At 36.6% G+C, this 20,591-nt stretch overlaps 1 protein-coding gene across 6 annotated transcripts in view; it reads left to right on the plus strand.

The window, feature by feature from the left end:
* The first annotated feature begins 865 nt into the window (after positions 1-865).
* Positions 866-20,591, plus strand: part of BCLAF1 (BCL2 associated transcription factor 1) — a 29,871-nt gene continuing 10,145 nt past the window's right edge. For 3 of the 6 annotated variants that reach the window (XR_004284935.1, XM_032339424.1, XM_032339426.1), the window contains exons 1-9: positions 866-1,001; positions 8,042-8,143; positions 9,740-9,853; positions 10,570-11,481; positions 12,874-13,539; positions 13,690-13,859; positions 16,191-16,296; positions 17,382-17,466; positions 19,782-19,957. Coding sequence is in view for 5 of the 6 variants with exons in the window: in XM_032339424.1 (XP_032195315.1) it covers positions 9,750-9,853; positions 10,570-11,481; positions 12,874-13,539; positions 13,690-13,859; positions 16,191-16,296; positions 17,382-17,466; positions 19,782-19,957 (2,219 nt within the window). In the remaining variant the exon portion in view is untranslated. Of the gene's footprint in view, positions 1,002-8,041; positions 8,144-9,739; positions 9,854-10,569; positions 11,482-12,873; positions 13,540-13,689; positions 13,860-16,190; positions 16,297-17,381; positions 17,467-19,781; positions 19,958-20,090; positions 20,164-20,591 lie in introns of those variants that run through there. The other 3 variants (XM_032339425.1, XM_032339427.1, XM_032339430.1) reach the window with 2 other exon arrangements.

Consider the following 20,591-nt stretch of genomic DNA (forward strand, 5'->3'; position numbering starts at 1 on the left):
TAGAAAATGCACGATGGCTTTTATTTGAAATTCTGTCCCAATCAAACGCGGCTTGCCTATTTATAATCTGACTTATATTTCTGGCAGACCAAGCTATATTGGGCTGTTTCTCGGCCGGCACAAATGATCGTTATGCTTCGTGCTCTGTATTATTTTTATGCCTACGCCAACATTCCAGGGTGCCTAAGTGGTAATGCTTTAGCAGCGTCGGGAGGAAAGGAGCACCGGCTTCTGATGCAAAGCAGGACAGCCCAAGCTGCTCGGAGCTCTGTGGTTCGAACTCTGTTACGGGTAACAGAGTTGGTCTGACGCTACTCTGGAAGGGGACTTAGCTCGTGGCCATTTTTCAACAATCGAAGGGCGTTTGGCACATTTTACATCAAAGCAAAATTGACACTTCCAAGTTTCCAGTTAAGGCGTCCGAGAAGAAACTCGGCGCTTGCTGGCGAAGGGAGACTCGGTGTGCCAACAGCCCTCTAGCCTCCTTGTCTTTCCTCGGCGTCAGACTGGCTTTCTGCTTTTGGTCCGCGTCGGCGCCACAGTATGAATAGACCAAACAAGCAACAAGCGGGGCCGACAGAGAGGTCCACGGAGCACCTTCAAAGCTAGGTAGAGACTCCCGCGAATTCCACCTTGTGGCCAGGAGACCTCAAGGCCTAACAAAACACCCCGCCCACCATCTACTGTCACCACCTCAGAGGCGGCAGCTCTAGGCCGGAGGGCGGAGCCACCAGATCATCGCGCGAGACCTACCACGAGACTTCCCAGAAAGCCTCCGGCAACATCTTAATAGCTGAGGAGCCAGTTTAGGGCGGAAGGGTGGGCGGGGCTAGTCCAGATATTTAGCGGCACTGGCGGCCACGCCCCAAATCGGAAGTGACGGAGGCGGGCTAGCGCGTCGAAGATACCTCTATGGTTTTCTCCCGTTCTCGAGTCGGGAAATGGCCGCTGTGTAGTTACAACGGAGATAAGTCCCGGGAACGGTGCTTTCGGCGTTTCAGGTAGGCCTCATGCTGCATTCAAATCACTCGAAGGGCAGCAAATCCCGAGGATGAGTGAATATTGTTGAATCTTTTGTGGGTAGTGACGGGTTGGCGGCTACAGGAGGACCCAGGAGACCCTTTCGCCGTTATTTATGCGTTTCTCCCATCAGATTCCCTCAGGTTTTCGGGGCACTACAGGTCGGAAAGGTGGGGGGTGGGGTGAGCAGCGAGAACGGTGCGCGCGCGCGCGGTTACGAACCTGGCTCGAAACCCAGAGACCGCGCGGCCTTCCCGTGCGCGTGCGCATACCTCCCTCTTCCACCCTTCCCCCATTTCCTCGGCCCGGACTCTTGCGCGCGCCCGACTGAAAGCTCTCCCGGCGCACGCGCGCTTCCTCCGTTCTCCGCCTACGGCTGCTGAGGCCGGTGGAGGTGCAGCTTGTGTTCGCTTCTCATTGGCTGGGAGCGCCACCTTTCTTCCAGGCTTTGGGGCTTCCACAAAACAACTATGACCTGAAGCAAAGTGCGTTGGGTAGGTTGACCCGTTTTCACGTGGTCTTTAAATTCCTTTTTTCCGGCTTCACGCTGCTCGTCGGTTTAGGCCCCGGTTTTTTTGTTTTTTGTTTTTTGATTTTTGTTTTTTTTTGTTACTAAGAACGTGTTCTGTTGTCCCTCGTCTCTGACGCGGGCATCCGCCTCCGGCGTCGCGGGATGGTTTTCTCCGAGGTTAATCTCGGATCCCCCTGGCAACCCACTTTGTTTTGAAGCGAACGTGTGCGCTCGACTCTCAGAGTTGTGCCTGGTTACCGGTTCCTAGCCTAGAGAGCAGGCCTTAGCTGATGGATCGAAGAGTAGCCTTGTTGTTTCTCCCCCGCCCCCTTACCCGGGTCCAAAAGGCAGTCTTTGAGTAGTACCCGCGAGACCACATCCTTTTGGCAAGTGATTCAGGTCTTTATTTCGAGTCAGATATTGAAACCATGATATGACAGTGGGGGTAATGGGGGGGGAGTGGCGAGTTAAGGTTAGGGACTTGGCTCTCACTTTAAGTCCGTAAGTTGGCTTTCTTCACATTAAGATTTATCTTATCAGAATCAAGCAGTAGTAGTAGCAACCACTTTCCTATGTCAGTTTTTTTTTTTAACGTTTTAGGCTGAAAAAAGGCTAAAGTTGAAAGTAGATGTGACCAAAACTAACGTAAAGAGATTAGTTACTTAAGACACATGTTATTGGAGCAGTGCCTTTTCATTTATTGTGGATATTAAAAAGGAAACCAGAATTCCTTAATCCTCGTGTAAATTCTCGTTCCAGTTAGACTCTAGTTGGAATGGTTGGGCTACTGTTTCGACAGTAGAGATTCATTACATAGGAAAAACCGCTACAAGTTTATCAGCATTTTTATGTGATTCTAGCCAATTTAGGGTAAATAATTCTATAAGAAGTATTATGTGTCTAAAATAACTCATGGTGAACAACCCAAAGTTTATGTACTGATGGCTCATAGCCATTTTGTTTTAAGGATACTGTGTTTTCACTAACGTTGTGGTAATAAACATTGGAATCCCCCTTCATTCAGATAATTGGTAGCCTAGGAGATTTTTCTTTTTTTGTAAGAACAGTAATATTTTAGGACTCAAGAGACAGATCTCTAAAAACCACCTGAAAGACTTAGGTCTACGTGAGTTTATTGAATTCATCTACCTCTATTAGATTTAACTGTGTGATGAGAAGACTTGTAGAAATAGAGAAAGTCTTTTCAGTTCTGTATAGAACTTTGGATTGGGAGTTTCCAGAAACTACATTCAAAATCCTTAGTTGAACACTAGCTGAATTCTTTGTAATTTACACTGATTTATTAATGAACAAAGATGTAGATAAGGGAATCAGGAAGCCCAGTATATCTCTGGATAGTAAGTATAAATGTTTACGTTACACTTTTAGGTTATGAATTTGTTCCTTCTTCACATCCAGATTCTTAGACAGTGGTCATTTAGTGTTATCTCAGAATCTTTTTTTTTTTTTTTTAAGATTTTATTTATTTATTTGACAAACAGAGATCACAAGCAGGCAGAGAGGCAGGCAGAGAGAGAGGAGGAAGCAGGCTCCCCGCTGAGCAGAAAGCCCGATCCGGGGCTCGATCCCAGGACTCTGAGATCATGACCGGAGCGGAAGGCAGTGGCTTAACCCACTGAGCCACCCAGGCGCCCCTGTTATCTCAGAATCTTAAACATTAATATTTTATTTGACTCCAGGACAGAAAAAAAGTAATCTAGAAACGTTAAGGTAGTAATAATTCTTGTGTATTATTTTGTGGAGTTCTCAAACTTGATCCAGTATTTCTACACTTAGGTAGACACCAAAAAGGTAGAGCATTTTAAGGCCACATGAGCCAAGGAGTGGCTCAGTCTGGTCTAGAATGCAGGCATTTTTCTCAGTCCCTTGCTGGTTTGGTTTTGTTTTGTTTTAAAGCTGGATGACAGGCTGGACAAAACTTGTGACTAAACCTGTCATTTTTCAAAAGTTTTTAATTATGGAAATTTTCAAGGACAAAAGTAGAAACAATAGTGAGCTCCTGTGCTTTCATCATACAGGTTTAGTAATTGTCAGCGTTTACCAATTTTAATTATTTACTTTTTTGGGGAGTATTGTATTTTTATTTTAAAGATTTTATTTATTTGAGAGGGTGAATGAAAGAGCGAGCCTGAGGGGCAGAGGGAGAGGGCGAAGCAGACTCCCTGCTGAAGGCTCAGTTCCCAGGATCTTGGGATAATGCCATGAGTGAAAGATGCTCAACTGATTGAGTCACCCAGGTGTTTCTTTTCGGAGTATTAAAAAGCAAAATTCCAGTCATTTTATTATGCATTTATAATGCTGATTAATTTTCTATTGGAATTACTTATTCTTAAAAGAATCATTTGAAGCAAGATTAGATGACCTGCAGGAAAAACGGTCACAAACCAGTTACCAATAATGATAGCTGATGTTTGAATGTACCGTGTGCAAAATGCTGTTTACATTCATTAGTTCATGTAACCTTAAACCTGTAAGTACCATTACTGATAGCCTTATTTTATACCTGTGGAAATTGAAGCTGAAAGAGATTAAGGTAGTAACTTTTCCAGTGGTGAGCACCTAGTTAATGGTCAAGTCAGGATTTTTGAACCTAGTCTGTTGTAATAATAGTATTAGGATATTATTTTTAGGATTATTAAAGATGTGAATAGCAGTGATTGTTTACAGAAATCTGGAAGCCAAACTCCCAGAAACTGCTAAAATGAAAACTTGGCTCAAATATGCTTGATAGGGTAATCTAAAGAAACCATTTTGGGGGGCTTGAGCTTGAGTATTTTGTTGAACTCTGTTCTTTTCATCACTTGTGTTCTAGCTGATCATAATGTATTCTTGCATAAAAGACTTTCTTAACAAGAAGTAATAAATATGGCCTGATTTATTCTCTTAATATTTCTCACTGGTTGGTGAATCAATTGGATAAAAACATATAAAGCAATTTATTCCCTCTCTTTTTACACTTTTTTTTTAACAGTCTCTTAGCAGTCTTGGTTGTAATAAAGGGAAGATTGATTTGGCATTTTGAATTCTATATATAGGTTATGGCCACATCAAGCACCTGTCAGGGCACTGGAGAGAGTGCAGGAACTGGAATCAAGAGATCTGGGTCAAATTCTGGATTAACCATTTGTATTCTAACCATGGGCAACCTGAAAGGGCAAAGAAATCTCTTCTTTACTGTCCCAAACTTGCACATCTCCCAGAAGCTTGAGCCCAAAACTGAGACTTCAGGGACACTGTCGAAGTGCCCCGCTCTCTTCCCTCCCGCCTTCTCTCTGCTCCCCACCAACAACCTATGAACAAGTGCTATTGACTGCACTTCTACATCTGATTCTCACTTTGCCTCTTTTTTCCAACTTCATTGCTACTACTTTTCCAGGTAACCATTATATTGAACCTCAACCTTCTAATTTATCTCCTTGTTGTCCTCTCCATATTGTCCATGCTATGCACAGCCCCATTTTAAAATGTAAATCTGGTGGTGACTTCCATGATTGTTGCAGAGCCTTCCCATTGCCGTTATAATAAAATCTACTCTTTTTTTCTATTCTGGCCTGCTTTCTAGATGTAATTTGATCTGGTCCATTCCTGCCTGTTCACCTTAACTCCTATACTCTCCATGATCAGAGTGCCTCAACTTTATTACTGGTCTTTCTGTCCTGAATTTGCCAAGTTTGTGTCTTCGGTCTAGAATGCTCTTCTTTCTGTGTAACTTTGCAGTGTACCTTGTCTTTAGCTTTAATGTTTAATGTTAACCTTTTAAGGCCCAGAGACCCACCTTTGTAGTCTTCTCTCCACCTCTTAACATACCATCTTGTAGGGTATTTCCCTTCTCTCTTTCCTTCCCTTTAACATAAGCTCCAAGAGAGTAGGCAACTTAATGTCTCACTTGAAGTACAGTATTTCCAGTGCTAGGATAATAGTGCCTGGCATGTTATAGGCATTTTGTAAATTCAGAAGAATTCTGAAACCTTACAGTTTTCTTCATTTGAGAGATGGGTTAACATGTAGCTTATGAGGTTGAGGATTAAGTGAGATGATTTTATTTAAAGTCGCCTAGTAGTTCTTAGCACTTGGTTGGTATTCAGGTGTTTTTGGCTATGATTTGTTGATTTTTATTCCTGTTTAGTTGGCTTTGGAGAGCAAGCACCTCTTTCATAGTCCCCTTTCCCATAAAACCTAGCATAGTGCTTTTTACATAGACTTACCTTTAAAAAATATTAGTTGATGATGGTCTTTGTACTAACTATATTAAATATCATTAATGTTATTAAATGTTAAATATATTTTGCGTTAAATATATATTATTAAATATTGTTAAATATGTTATGCATCATACTTCACATATGTTTTAGGAGTTTTTTTTATAGATACTTAACCATATTTATAGATCGTGAACAAGAAAGTGTATCTACTAGTATAACCTACAGCGCCTCCTCTCTTTGTTATTTCTAGTGTCTATTTTTTTGGAATTTCAGAAGTCATGATTTGAAGTAAAGAGGGACTTGGCAGTTGGTTTTTCTTTGGATATGTGGAAATTAAAATTAGCTTTTAAGAATTGGTTAGGGGAAGTGTTGGATAAAATGAGCCTTGTATCATTTCCAGCAGTGGATTGGTAGTGTTGAAATTCTAGGTCCAGAATAAAGTTTTAGAACAGTGAATCAGTATAGATGATTAATTTTTTTCTGCTCCCTTGGGGGGATTTGATATTTTTTAAAAACTAAACATGCATGCACTTTAGGAATTCTTTTGTTTCTGTATGTATGGTCTTTTTGTTTTTATTTTTTATCTTAGTATGTTTCCCTTAATTAGTAGTTCCTATTCTTCCTAGTTTGAACCTCACATCTCTTAATCTCCCCAACTGTAGGATCATGGGTATATAGGGACAACGTTCTTGATTCACCAGTTTAATCTTAACATTTCTTTTCCTTTGTATTTCCAATTTTATTGCAATTTTTATTGGATCTTCATTAAGAGTCACAGGTTTTCACATTTATGTGTATTTTTTTTCCATTTATAATGGTCTATGAATTCCTCAAGGTTAGGCATGTATTAATCTTCTGTTCATTAGTTTCTGCTCCCCCAGTGGTTTTTGACTATCCTTTGCATGTAATTGGTGATCAATCACTGAATGTTACTTATAAGGCTAACCTGTTGGGTGTTGATAACTGGTTAAAATTTGGGAAAAATTTTAATTTATTTGCATAATAATGGTAAATTGGGAAGAGTATTGGCTTTCATTAAATATTCGTTTCATTTATGGCCTGTTTTTTTATTGGAATGTCTGAACATGTATCAGAATGCTTTCAGGCACTGAACTTAGAGTTATTGTGATATCTGTTAATAAGAATTTTAAAAACCAGTTTCAGGGGTGCCTGGGTGGCTCAGTGGGTTAAGCCGCTGCCTTCGGCTCAGGTCATGATCTCAGGGTCCTGGGATCGAGTCCCGCATCGGGCTCTCTGCTCAGCAGGGAACCTGTTTCCTCCTCTCTCTCTCTGCCTGCCTCTCTGCCTACTTGTGATCTCTCTCTGTCAAATAAATAAATAAAATCTTTAAAAAAAAAACAAAAACTAAAACAAAAAAAACCAGTTTCAGATGAAACTAAACTGTAGAAAGAAAGTAACGCAGAGAGAATAAAGAAAAGTAGCAGAGCATTAAAAATAAACTCATACTTAGGTAAGTTACAGGTATAGGATTATGAATACTAACTACTGATAGATCACACATTTAGATATTCCAAGAATACCGTATTTGGCATTATATTAGCCATTTTGAAATTTTTTCTTCCTTTTTTAAAGATTTTATTTATTTGACAGAGAGGGGGAACACAAGCAGGGGGAGAGGGAGAGAGAGAAGCAGGCTCCCCACTGAGTGGGGAGCCTGATGTGGGGCTCCATCCCAGGACCCTGGGATCATGACCTGAACCCAAGGCAGACAGATGCTTAACGACTGAGCGCCTGAATAGATCCAGGCGCCCCACTTTGAAATTTTCTGGTAGGATAGCAGCACAATTTCTGTTTTCTAAAGCCCATGTTACTAAAATGAGAATTCAGGTATTTAAATTAAAAAGTAAAATGCTGTCAGTTTCATGGTGTACATCTGCATTCTGATTAAAACAAAAACTATTTCTTAAGCTTTTATGGTTAAAAGTTTATTTCCTAAATGAGTTTCCCTTTCCCTGAAATCATTAGTGCTTTTATTAAGAGTTGATTTCAGGGGCATCTGGGTGGCTCAGTGGGTTAAGCCACTGCCTTCGGCTCGGGTCATGATCTCAGGGTCCTGGGATCAAGTCCCGCATCGGGCTCTCTGCTCAGCAGGGAGCCTGCTTCCCTCTCTCTCACTCTCTGCCTGCCTCTCTGCCTACTTGTGATCTCTCTCTGTCAAATAAATAAATGAAATCTTTAAAAAAAAAAAAAAAAGTTGATTTCAGTGCCAGTATAATTCATTGTTTAATTTACCAAAAATCAATTCGTATTTTTTTTCCTTTGCTAGGAATTTGAATTGAGTTTAATTTCTCAGACCATTTTCTTCAGGAAGAACTTTACAGTATCTCAGAGACTTCATTTGATTGTTTAATCCTGCATAAAACTCAAGGTAAATAGCATTTGTTTTTCTAGTTTTCTAGTTTAGGTTTATTTGAGAAAATGCAATTACTTTAATTCATGAATCTGAGTGATTAAAAGTGATTTAGTGGGAAGCTTTTTTTGTTTGAGTTTGTTTTGGGGGTTTTTGTTTTTTTTGTTTCGTTTCTTTTTGGTGGCTTACATGAAGTAAACCAGATTTTAAAAGCTTGAGGAAGAAGATTCTCTTCATCTCTTTTGCTTCTCTGTTGTGTGTCTCCTTCCGCTTTTATAAACACGTCAACTTAGACTCAGGCTAATAACTCTTTTTTCCTTATGCATATAAGAGGAATTCCATAAATTAACTTTTTAACACCCTTGCATTAGTGTATTAAGGTAATTAAAGTTGATTTTACATGTATTATTAGCTCATTTAGTCTTCACTACAACTCCAAGGAAGATACTGTTTTTATATGTTTCTTATTTAGAGAAGGTAGGGTTAATATTTGTCTTTAGGATAGTTATGTTTTATTTTGAAATATCTGAAACCTTGAATTTGTCATTTATGGTTTTCAATGAATTATGTGCAAACATTATGTTGCTTCTTCTGTAATTCAACTCAGTCTTAGTACTTTAAAATACTATTTTCATAATACTGACAGTTCTTAGGTAGGAGAAATTGGTCATATGGCAATTGTAGGCTATTAGAAGTTTAGTGAGTCCATTTTTATGGAAACAGTTATTTTGGTAATAAGTGGAAGTTTGGAAGTACTTACAGCAGAAATAAACTTGGGAGGCGTGTGTGTGTGGGGTGTGTGTGGGGTGTGTGTGTGTGTGTGTGTGTGTGTGGTTTTGAGAAGAGTAGATCTTCTAAATTATTTAGTCCTGTTATTTCTGTACCCAGTGACGTTTAATTACTGCACTAGATATTAAATAGTGTTTAGAAAAGTTTGAGTACTGGTGCCCAACTTTTCTTTTTTCTTGTACTTCCAGTATCTTTCTTCTAGCAGTCTTTCCAGTGTATCTTTTATCCTTTTTTATCTACTTACCAGAAAGCTACAGGGTGAATTAGCGATGTCACATAAGTCCATTTTCATGTGTAATCATGTAGTGTTATATACACGGAGTGGTTAATTTAGTCCCATTTTAAGGCCATAAAGCATTTAGGATGATAGTCTGCTAGGTTTTTTCTTTTTCTTTTCTTTTCTTTCTTTTTTTTTTTTAGTATTATATCACTTGTATTTTCTTTGTTTCAGTTTCCTTATCTGATCTTATTACTCTGATCTGTTTATCTTTGTTATAAGACAGGTAGGCATTTGATTTGGGCAGGGAATAACATCTAACATGCTGCTATAGTCTTGTATTGCTCTTTCTGGCTTCTGTAATTGCTGACTTTTTGAATTGAGGCACATAGGTGGTGCAGTCCATAGAAATCTGTCTACAATATACAGTACCTGTCATGCAGGTGAAGATAGATAGGGATAATTGTCTTATTATTCATTTGAAAATGTTGATGAGAAATATCCTTTAAGAAACTTACATCTTGTAAAATTTAGTTCTTTCAAAATAAATAAGAATGTGAAACTTCTTTAATTGTGATTTTTGACTTTTTTGCTCTCTCATTGACTAGGAGAAAAGAAATGGGTCGCTCCAATTCTAGATCACATTCTTCAAGATCAAAGTCTAGATCACAGTCTAGTTCTCGATCAAGATCAAGATCACATTCTAGAAAGAAGAGATACAGGTGAATTACTGTGTTTTTAATTCTTTTAATAATGATGATCAGCTAATATTCATGGAGTGCTTACTGTGTTCAGACACAATGCTAAACTCACTAATATATTTTACCTCTTAACTCTGAAGTGGACCTATTCTTACCTTCATTTTAGAGTTGGAGAGATTGAGAATTGTTCAAGATACAATGTGGCAGGGCTTAGGTTTGATTTAAGTTAGTGCGACTTCAGAACTCAGATTCTTACATTGCATGTATGGTTAATTTCTTTGAATTTAAAATGTTAAGAGATAATTGGGTAACACGAAAATTATTTGACAGTAAGCCATCTTTCTATATTAGTTCATAGTTTCTCATTATTTCCGATTCTAATGTCTCAGTATTGTGTAGGCATTTAGGCAGTAGTTTTTGACGAATATTCTTCTATGTCTTTAAGTATTCTTTTACTCTGTTACTTTAAGTGCTTGTATAACTTTACTATAATTTGTTATTATGTCCTGTTGTTGGATATTTTCCTGTTTTCTTTGCCTTTGTTCCTCAGGCCTTTATTCTCTCAATGTATATCTTAGAAGTGAGGCTTTTTTCATTAAAAACAATAAACTTTACTTTTGTATAAATGAAAGGTTTTGTCTTTCAAATGTACATTTTTGTATGCTCAACCATAAGTATTTAGAATGGTAGAGTGGAATAGTTTATTTTTCTTGCATTGATATTTATTTCATTTTTAGTTCTAGGTCTCGTTCCAGGACATATTCAAGATCTCGTAGTAGAGATCGTATTTATTCTAGAGATTATCGCCGAGATTACAGAAATAATAGAGGAATGAGACGACCTTATGGGTACAGAGGAAGGGGCAGAGGGTATTATCAAGGAGGAGGAGGGAGATATCATCGAGGTGGTTATAGACCTGTCTGGAATAGAAGACACTCTAGGAGTCCTAGACGAGGTCGTTCACGTTCCAGGAGTCCAAAAAGAAGATCCGTTTCTTCTCAAAGATCCCGAAGCAGATCTCGCCGGTCATATAGATCTTCTAGGTCTCCAAGATCATCCTCTTCTCGTTCTTCATCCCCATATAGCAAATCTCCTGTCTCTAAAAGACGAGGGTCTCAGGAAAAACAAACCAAAAAAGCTGAAGGGGAGCCCCAAGAAGAGAGTCCTTTGAAAAGTAAATCGCAAGAGGAGCCGAAAGATACATTTGAACATGACCCATCTGAATCTATTGATGAGTTTAACAAATCATCAGCCACATCGGGTGATATTTGGCCTGGCCTTTCAGCTTATGATAATAGTCCCAGATCACCTCATAGTCCTTCACCGATTGCTACACCACCTAGTCAGAGTTCATCTTGCTCTGATGCGCCCATGCTTAGTACAGTCCACTCTGCAAAAAACACCCCCTCTCAGCATTCACATTCCATTCAGCATAGTCCTGAAAGGTCTGGGTCTGGTTCTGTTGGAAATGGATCTAGTCGATACAGTCCTTCTCAGAATAGTCCAATTCATCATATCCCTTCACGGAGAAGCCCTGCAAAGACAATCACACCACAGAATGCTCCAAGAGATGAGACTAGGGGACGTTCTTCATTTTATCCTGATGGTGGAGATCAGGAAACTGCAAAGACAGGAAAATTCTTAAAAAGGTAAGCATTAATGTATTTAGATTATAATATTAATATGTTTGTATTTCAAATTATGTTTGGATTTACAAGTCTTAAAATTGCACCATGATGTATAGTTAGCTGTTTTCACTCAAAATTCTTTATAATTCCAAGTTGTTTATACTTAATCTGGTTAACTTTGGAAATTAAGTGTTTTAATAGAAACTAATTTATATTTCTCTTTTTAATTTTACTCATTTTTAGTCAGTCCAGAATTAAGAATGTAAATAAGAAATTGAGTAGCATAAAGCACAACTGGGTTAACATGTAAGATCTTACAGAGATGAATTTTGTGTTAGAGCATTGAAAGCTTATTTTGTTTTCTTCATTATAAGGTAACATATAAATAATGTAGTTATAGTACATATTCTTATATGTGTGGTATTAATACATGCAGCTGCCACTTAATAAAACTATCCGATTATAGAAAAGATAGTGGTATTTCTTATTCTAGTAACGTTTGAAGCATACTTTGTTTAAATTCTGATTTCAAGCATTGCTAAAGAGTTGCTAAAAAACTGAAAATTGGTTGCTAATGTAGTTTGATTGACTCTAAGAAAATAGAACAGGCATGCTTTTTATGGAATAGGGCTGTACAAACTACAATTAAATTGCTTGTTGCACTGATACAGTTTCTACTTAGTATTGCCAGGAATCATTTTCTGCAGCAAAGTATATATGAAATATTTTGTGATTCAGTTAGAGTATTTAAAGATTTTATTTATTTATTTGACAGACAGAGATCACAAGTAGGCAGAGAGGCAGTCAGAGAGAGAGAGAGGAGGAAGCAGGCTCCCCGCCGAGCAGAGAGCCCGATGCGGGGCTCGATCCTAGGACCCTGAGATCATGACCTGAGCTAAAGGCAGAGGCTTTAACCCACTGAGCCACCCAGGTGCCCCCAGTTAGAGTATTTAAATAATACTAAGTTCACTTTTGTGAACTCCCTTCTTTCAGTAGATTGTGTTACAGTCTGAAATTTTGGGTATAATTAATAGAATTCTGATAGATGAGTATACTCTTTATTACTGGTTTTTAGTCTCAAAAATTTAAGTGTTGCATGTTATGGAAATTCTGGATAATTGGATTTGTTAGTGTAGAATTGTGGTGTATGACTAGAACAGGTTTTTGGGAAAGGCTTTACTCTCTAAACTTAAGGTCTAATATGTAAATTTATTTAAAAACTCAGTACATAAGTGCTGTATGGATGCTTTTAATGTTTTTTAGAAGTGGAATCTGAAGAAAGCACTTTTTCAGTAAGGTTTTTTTTTTTTCTTTATTAGTGGTCCTGTGGTATTGGGAAACACATATAAGTTTGCAAGTGATCCACAATGAATGCAATCCAGAGTTACCATCCTCTTCTCTGCTTATTCACAGGTTCACAGATGAAGAGTCTAGAGTATTCCTGCTTGATAGGGGTAATACCAGGGATAAAGAGGCTCCAAAGGAGAAAGGATCAGAGAAAGGGAGGGCAGAGGGAGAATGGGAAGATCAGGAAGCGCTGGATTACTTTAGTGATAAAGAGTCTGGAAAACAAAAGTTTAATGATTCAGAAGGGGATGATACAGAGGAGACAGAGGATTATAGACAGTTCAGGAAGTCAGTTCTTGCAGATCAGGGTAAAAATTTTGCTACTACATCTCACCGGAATACTGAGGAGGAAGGACCCAAGTACAAGTCCAAAGTTTCACTGAAAGGCAACAGAGAAAGTGATGGATTTAGAGAAGAAAAAAATTACAAACTTAAAGAGACTGGCTACGTAGTGGAAAGGCCTAGCACTGCAAAAGATAAGCACAAGGAAGACGACAAAAGTTCTGAGAGAATAACAGTAAAGAAAGAAACTCAGTCACCTGAGCAGGTAAAGTCTGAAAAGCTCAAAGACCTCTTTGATTACAGTCCCCCTCTACACAAGAATCTGGATGCACGAGAAAAGTCTACTTTCAGAGAGGAGAGCCCACTTAGGATCAAAATGATAGCCAGCGATTCTCATCGTCCTGAAGTCAAACTCAAAATGGCACCTGTTCCTCTTGATGATTCTAACAGGTAATTCCACATTGATACCCAGAAAATAATCTGTGATGATTTAGTTAATATTCTAATTATCTTATTTTGTGAACATACTACCATTTCGTATTCAAACCAATGGTATATTTTGTTTGTTATGTGTGTGTGTGTGTTACCAATTTGCTCCAGACCTGCTTCCTTGACTAAAGACAGGCTACTTGCTAGTACACTTGTCCATTCTGTCAAGAAAGAACAAGAATTCCGATCCATCTTTGACCACATTAAGTTGCCACAGGCCAGCAAAAGCACTTCAGAGTCTTTTATTCAACACATTGTGTCCTTGGTTCATCATGTTAAAGGTATGTTTACTATTGTGAATTAAATATTTCTTGCAAGTTAAAATGAAGAGTTAGGCTTTAATTAATGTACTCTAGGGCTAGCAGTTTTACGTAGATAGCATTAGAAATTGGGAAAAATAGTTTCATGAAAGAGTGATCAGTCTTTCTAGCATCGGGACCCTTGGAAATGTTTAATACAAAGTGACCGAGATACCAGATAGAGTTGAAACACACTCTAAAAATCTGTATCATGATAAAACTGATAAATATTTAAGGGGAAGTCTTTGAAACATATCATTGTACTTGAAGGGCAGAATGCTTACAGATGATTTTTCATTGCATGCATAGGATTTATAATGTGCACTTGCATAGATTTTATAATAAAGATGAGGCCATATTGTTACTGCATATTATTAAGAATTTTTTTTCAATTTTTAAAGAACCCTGAAACCAGCAGAAAAGCAGTATTGATTTTCTACCTATATTTTTGTTACTTAATTTGTTGTAATACTTAGCTTTTTTAAACGGTAAACTGGAAAAGTATTTATTGGAATTTTTTAAGGGAAAAAAGTTTAAGAAATTTAAAAATGCGTTAGGAGAGTAGTGATTTTACAAATAGTTACTAACTAGGATGATAGTTATATTTCTTTAAGTCCTGAGGATGATAAGGGTGTTTACATTTCAGTTAAAATAATGATGCTCAATTTTCACCAGTATGTAATTAACTCAAAGGTACTAATAATTTTCAAAGGTTTAGGGTATGACTTTTTGGGCAATTAGGTTGTTTTGTTTTTGTTATTTTCTTTCTGTTGTTTAAAAGGCAACTTACTATGAAATAGGTTCTTACCCAGGAAGCTACATGGTTGTTGGTCTAAAGCCATTTTTTTAAAAAAGTTTGTCTTTTCATATGAGAACAACTCATTGTAATAGCTGAAACTTGTTGCTAGCGAATTCTTTACACAGTTGATGTTTCAAAACGGTGAATAGTAAATGAATTTCTTTTTGACTGTTATTTAAACATGGTAACAAGAGTTTTGTTATTTGGCTATAACTAGGTTTGTGAGCCACTTTATGACCATATTATTGTGGTACATAAAATATGAAACATTTACATTTTTTCTTTTTTTACCTTTTTTTGACCTGTCTCCACATTTTACAATTTATTGCTGAATTTTGAGATCAGGTTTTGATAAAATTTTTTCTTTTTCATTTTCTTTTTGTTTTTTTTTGTTTTTTTGTTTTTTGTGTTTTTTTAAAGAACTGTAGTTATGTTTCATATTGGTATTGTGCAACCGATCTGAACAGCTCTTTCTTAATTCAGAGCTGAAAATGCCCAGTGATGTTTTCTTTTTCATTGTAACTAGGTCCTGGAATATGTTTTGAAATGGCAAAATCCATGTTTCAAAGTAAAATAGCGTTGAAAGATACAGGCAAAGTTGAATCTTCTGTCTTCCTGGCAAAAATGGCATAAAAACTGAGTTGCTAGCTCAAATTCCTGGGTTTCATGGAATTATGATTGAGGCACTACCCTTGTAGTGGCCGTTTCAAGTTTTAATGATTGGTTATGAGACATGTGCTGGATATTGGGCGGTAAGTTGACACAGATGTATGTTGACCTGTTAAGCAGATAGCTTGCTTCGTAATGTGACATTTCATGACTTTATACGTCTTTCTATTTTACATTTAGAGCGTATCTTGAATGGTTTAAAAGCTAGTATTGATGTTACTAATTTTAAAATTTAAAAGGACAAGGGAACAATAGCACATATGCTGTCAGGGGTGCCAAGATGCCAGATTTTTGGAGTAATAAGTGTTAATTGATTTGAAGAATATTTTTTGAATTGCAATGGTACTATTCAGTTTTTTCTTAAATCCGTTTTTTTGTTGTCAACATAGTTCTTGATGCAATAATTTTATTCGTATACTAAAATCAACTGTGTAGTTATTTCAGTATTTTTGTTTTCTGCAAATGATTACTTGAAGTAATTTCATTGGTGTTTGTATTGGCAAGGTGTAAGGACATTCACTTACTGTTCCTTTCTTTTCTGTTTGAGGAAGTAGTAGTGCATTACTCAAATTGAGTTAGAGATTCTCAGTTTAATCTGTTTATTGTTCTTGGATTATATGTAGTACTGACAGTGCCCTCTGAGGGGCGTTGTATCGGTGACCAGTTGAGGTACAAAAAGTTAAAAGGGACAGAGTAGGAGCTCTTTGTAACACTTGATTCTCTTCTGTTAGGTTTCTTGAGTATTTTTATTTTCTTTTCACCTGCCAAATGCCCTTCTGTCACAAATGAAAATCTCTTTTGAAGTAAAGATAACTAATTGGGCAGTATTTCTCCTAAATCAACAGAGCAATACTTCAAATCAGCTGCAGTGACCCTAAACGAGAGGTTCACCTCGTATCAGAAAGCCACCGAAGAACATAGTACCAGGCAAAAGAGCCCTGAGATACACAGGTATGTGCACTGATGAAGGGGCATATAAAAATGTTTTGATAGAAAGATAGTGTTTAAACAGTATTGTAATGGAACTGTACTGTCATCATGATATAAAATGAAGTTTATTTTTATTTCTGATTCATACCTTGAATAAGTGTATTTCCAGCCTTGAAAAGTTTGTAATTTATTGTTTCTATTTAATTTTCAGTTCACTTGGTTTAAACAGGTTCTTAGAACTTAAAATACTAAGTATTTAGTATTAAGCACTCCCCAGTAAGGAATTCAGTAGATACCACATTTTTGGGGGGAGGAAGTTGGATACCTAGAGTAGCCCTTTAATTTACTACCAGTAAGTTTGTAAAATAAAAATGCTTGGTAACAGGTAGAACTGTTTTTCATAAGAGCATGAATGTTAAAAGTCAGGCAGTTATGCTGACAACATGGTTCATAACTGCATTGTGATGAACAGGTTAGTTAATCTCTGAACATTTGTTTTTTTCCATCTACCAAATAAGGACAGCAGTGCCTCTTTTGCAGAGTGGTGGTGACAATTAGTATTGGTTATAAAATACCTAGTGCTTAGTCATAGTAGGTAGGGTTTTGGTGGTGAGTGCTAAAGAAGCTCTGAGAAGTTGAAACGGACACTAGTTTAAAAAAGGCAAGGAAATGCACAACATAAAACTAAAGATCCACTGATAAAAAATTAATAATTAATAATTAAGTAAAAATATGGGAGATATTTAGGAACAAATAACCCTGTGTGTGTGTTCATTGAGGATCTGGAGGTATAATTGTATGATGGTTGACACTTAGGATGGTAACAGTCAACTTATTTAAAACACGAGTTTTTTATGATTAAGTTTGTTTTAAAAGGTTAGATTTATTTATATGTAAAAATATCTGAAGTATTTTTATTTTTAATGGATATAGTTTTTATTTCTTAATTGTTCATTTGGAATTAGATTAATAACCTTACAATGTGAAAGTTCACTTGGGAGAGGAATAACTGTCTAGTTATTTCCTTTATTAAAATGGACAGTTGTGAGGAATTTTTTGAATCATAAAGTTAATGTGATTACAAACAGACTTTATTTTACATTAAGGAGAATTGACATCTCTCCAAGTGCCCTGAGGAAGCACACTCGTTTAGCAGGGGAAGAGAGAGTTTTTAAAGAAGAAAATCAAAAGGTATGTTTGGAGTGGACATTTTTTTTAATGTTAATGTTTTCAACTTAGTTAATGATACTATATATTAAGTGTAGTTTGTGTAGATAAAATTTGTTTGCAGAGGTCATCTATTTTTAACTTGTAAGTAAATGCATTTATGGTAGTGTATGTAGTGTTTTTCCTAAAAGAAATTAAGCTGACACTATACTGTATATCTAAGTAAAACCAAAACTAATTTTTAAAAATGATAATATTTGAAAGGAGAAATTCGTTCTAAGCAAAGGGTAAAGAATCAAGCAGTAGAAAAATTATAAAAGCAAAGATAGAAATTATAGTAGGGTTTTTCTATAAAGTTTTGGGGTTAAATGAGCCAGAATAAATATTCCTTGATTTATATATGCCTAAATTAATATTTCTAGGTTTTTCACAGCAAGAACAAGAAGTAATCCCCATGCTTCTGGGCATTTTTGATCTGGACTAAGAAATGAGCTTTCCACACTGATTGATTTACAAATGAACATTTGGAATGAAAACTCACTATTGGAATTTTTGTGGGTTGGGGAAGAATGTTTTTAAACTTGAGAGAAGGACCTGTGAATGTTGGGGGAGGGAGGTCTTTGGAATAGAATGACTTTTTTTAAGGGGATTCTGATACATTCTGTTGATATGAAATTGGTGTTTTCTAGGTAGGCTAGTCCATATGGCAGGCAGATTAGGGGACTTGGAAATGCTGCTTGGTTTCAGTTTTGGCTGTAGCCAAGTATTATTTTTATGATACTTGGAAGATAATTAGCCCTTGGACCACATGTTTTGCAGACCTAAATAGTTGCGCTAATATGAAAACATTGGCACTTTGATTTTCAGAAGCTGTTATTAATAGTTGTATAATACAAATATTTCAATAGGGTATCCTGTTGACTTACTAGATACGAAATTTAGAGCTTAAAAGAAAGTGGTCTCTGTATGGGGCATACTGATTTTGGAAAAACAGATTCTGACAGGTGAATACTAATCTTGGCTTTTACTTTCAATATCTTGGGTTCAGTGTTGGTTTTGTTTTGCCAACAATTTAGTCTATCCTGGTGCTCTTGACAGAGTGAGTATCTTGTTTTCTTTCCTCATTATTCACCAGATTTTCATGTGGAGGAGAGAATATAGTGATGACTTATGGATGGACAAGGATAGGACATTGCTTTTATCCTTCATTTTCTGATCTGAATGGATAATTAATATGTGTTAATTAATGTATATAGTTTTGGAGTTTATAAAGTAGTTTTACTTAACTTATCTTGTTACTTGTGGACTTGGTAATATAATACCTAAGTGAAAAAGGAAGGTTTTTGCTCTTGATTAGACTTTTTTTGTTACCCAGGGAGCAAATGGGTGAGTAGTTGATACCATTTAGAGATATACGTTCAGTCCTATGAATGCTTATGAATATCGTAGCTAGATTTCCCAGAGTAAGTACTTCATATTGTTGAATACTAGCAAGGATGTCCACATTGCTTAGCATCTTACTGATGTATAATTTTTCTTCATTCCTAGATGCCTCTTTCCATCTTCCTAAATTATATAGTATTTGAAAAAGCAATGGAACAAGAAGGAGGTGAATTGTGACCCAGTTAAACTAATGTCCGTTGCAATACCTGAATTGAGAAAGGGCAGTATATTGGCCCAAGATACTGAGTACAGGATTGGGAATATTCTCTTTCTGGCTTTGTTTCTACCCTTATTGAAGCTTACTTGGTTTTATTACTCATACTCCACTTGCATGTTATGGAAATTACACAATTCTTCCTTTTGAAGTGGTTTTTATTGGGTTGGTCAACTTATTGGGAAGAGCTTGGTGACAATGAGGCTTAAATAATGAGAACCATTACTTTAGGATCCCTTAACTTTCTAGGTAGAAAGCTATACCACAATTACAGATCGAGTATAACTTCTGTCATTGTTCAGCTTTTTTAAAAAACAAAAACCCTTTGAAAAGGATGAGTGATGACAATGAGGATGTGCTGAGTGGAAAAATAATTATGTCATTCTACTGTTTACAGAGTTTATTATGGATTGCTTTGAACAAAAACCTACTACACTGTCAAGATAATTAGCTTTTCATAACTTCCCTAGTCCTGTTTCACTGTGTATACAAATGTCTGATCAAAATAACCTAGCATATTTTTTAACAAAAACTAAAACTAAGTGTGGAAGTAGTATTTCATGGTCCACTCTTCTCTGATACTAAAATACCAGTTTAGAAGCTGGCATAAAATTTGGCTATTATATATATATTTTTTCTTATATCTTTTCTGAAATTTGTATTTTATATTTGTCTTTTATAGGGAGATAAAAAATTAAGGTGTGATTCTGCTGATCTTCGGCATGACATTGATCGTCGGAGAAAAGAAAGAAGTAAAGAACGGGGGGATTCCAAGGGCTCCAGGGAATCCAGTGGATCAAGAAAGCAGGAAAAAACTCCAAAAGATTACAAGGAATACAAATCTTACAAAGATGACAGGTAATTGTTAAAACTGTGTGAGTTAGGTTTTAGCTTCTAATTAGCCTTTAATAATTGTCAGCTTAATTGCTTTCAATTTTGACTGTGTAATCGAATGTTTAAATTTAAACAATTAAAATTATTTGTTTTACAGCAAAAATGTATTTGTCTTTTACACGGCTTATGGTGGATGAGGACAAAAACTTTGGAATAGCAAGCTAACACTGAAAAAAAAAATGACAAATTAATGTGTCCTATTATCCAGGCTACATCAGGAGGTTGGACTTCAATGCAGTGCATTTCTAGAAACAGTTTGTGTAAGAACTTTGGTTCGTTATGCTTGATTCCGCACTTTTTCAACTCATAACACCCAGAGTACAAGAATTTTAAACTGATAATCTAGTGGTTTAACATGGGAGAGATGGGGGGAGGAAGGACTAGTTTTTATGAAATAGCAATGTGTATTTATCTTTCAAAGTAATGTTTCCATGGATACTGTTAGCAGTGGTAAGAGTTACCGCAGGTATGACCTTTTCGGGTGTTGCATTAGAACCATACAAAATTGATCATCATAGAGTCAAATAGTAGGAATACTCAGTATCATAGATAATCGTTTTCTTGCTATTCATTAGGTAAATGGTGGATTTTACTCGTG

This window comes from Mustela erminea, chromosome 4, assembly GCF_009829155.1.
Source record: "Mustela erminea isolate mMusErm1 chromosome 4, mMusErm1.Pri, whole genome shotgun sequence".
NCBI classification, from domain to species: domain Eukaryota; kingdom Metazoa; phylum Chordata; class Mammalia; order Carnivora; family Mustelidae; genus Mustela; species Mustela erminea.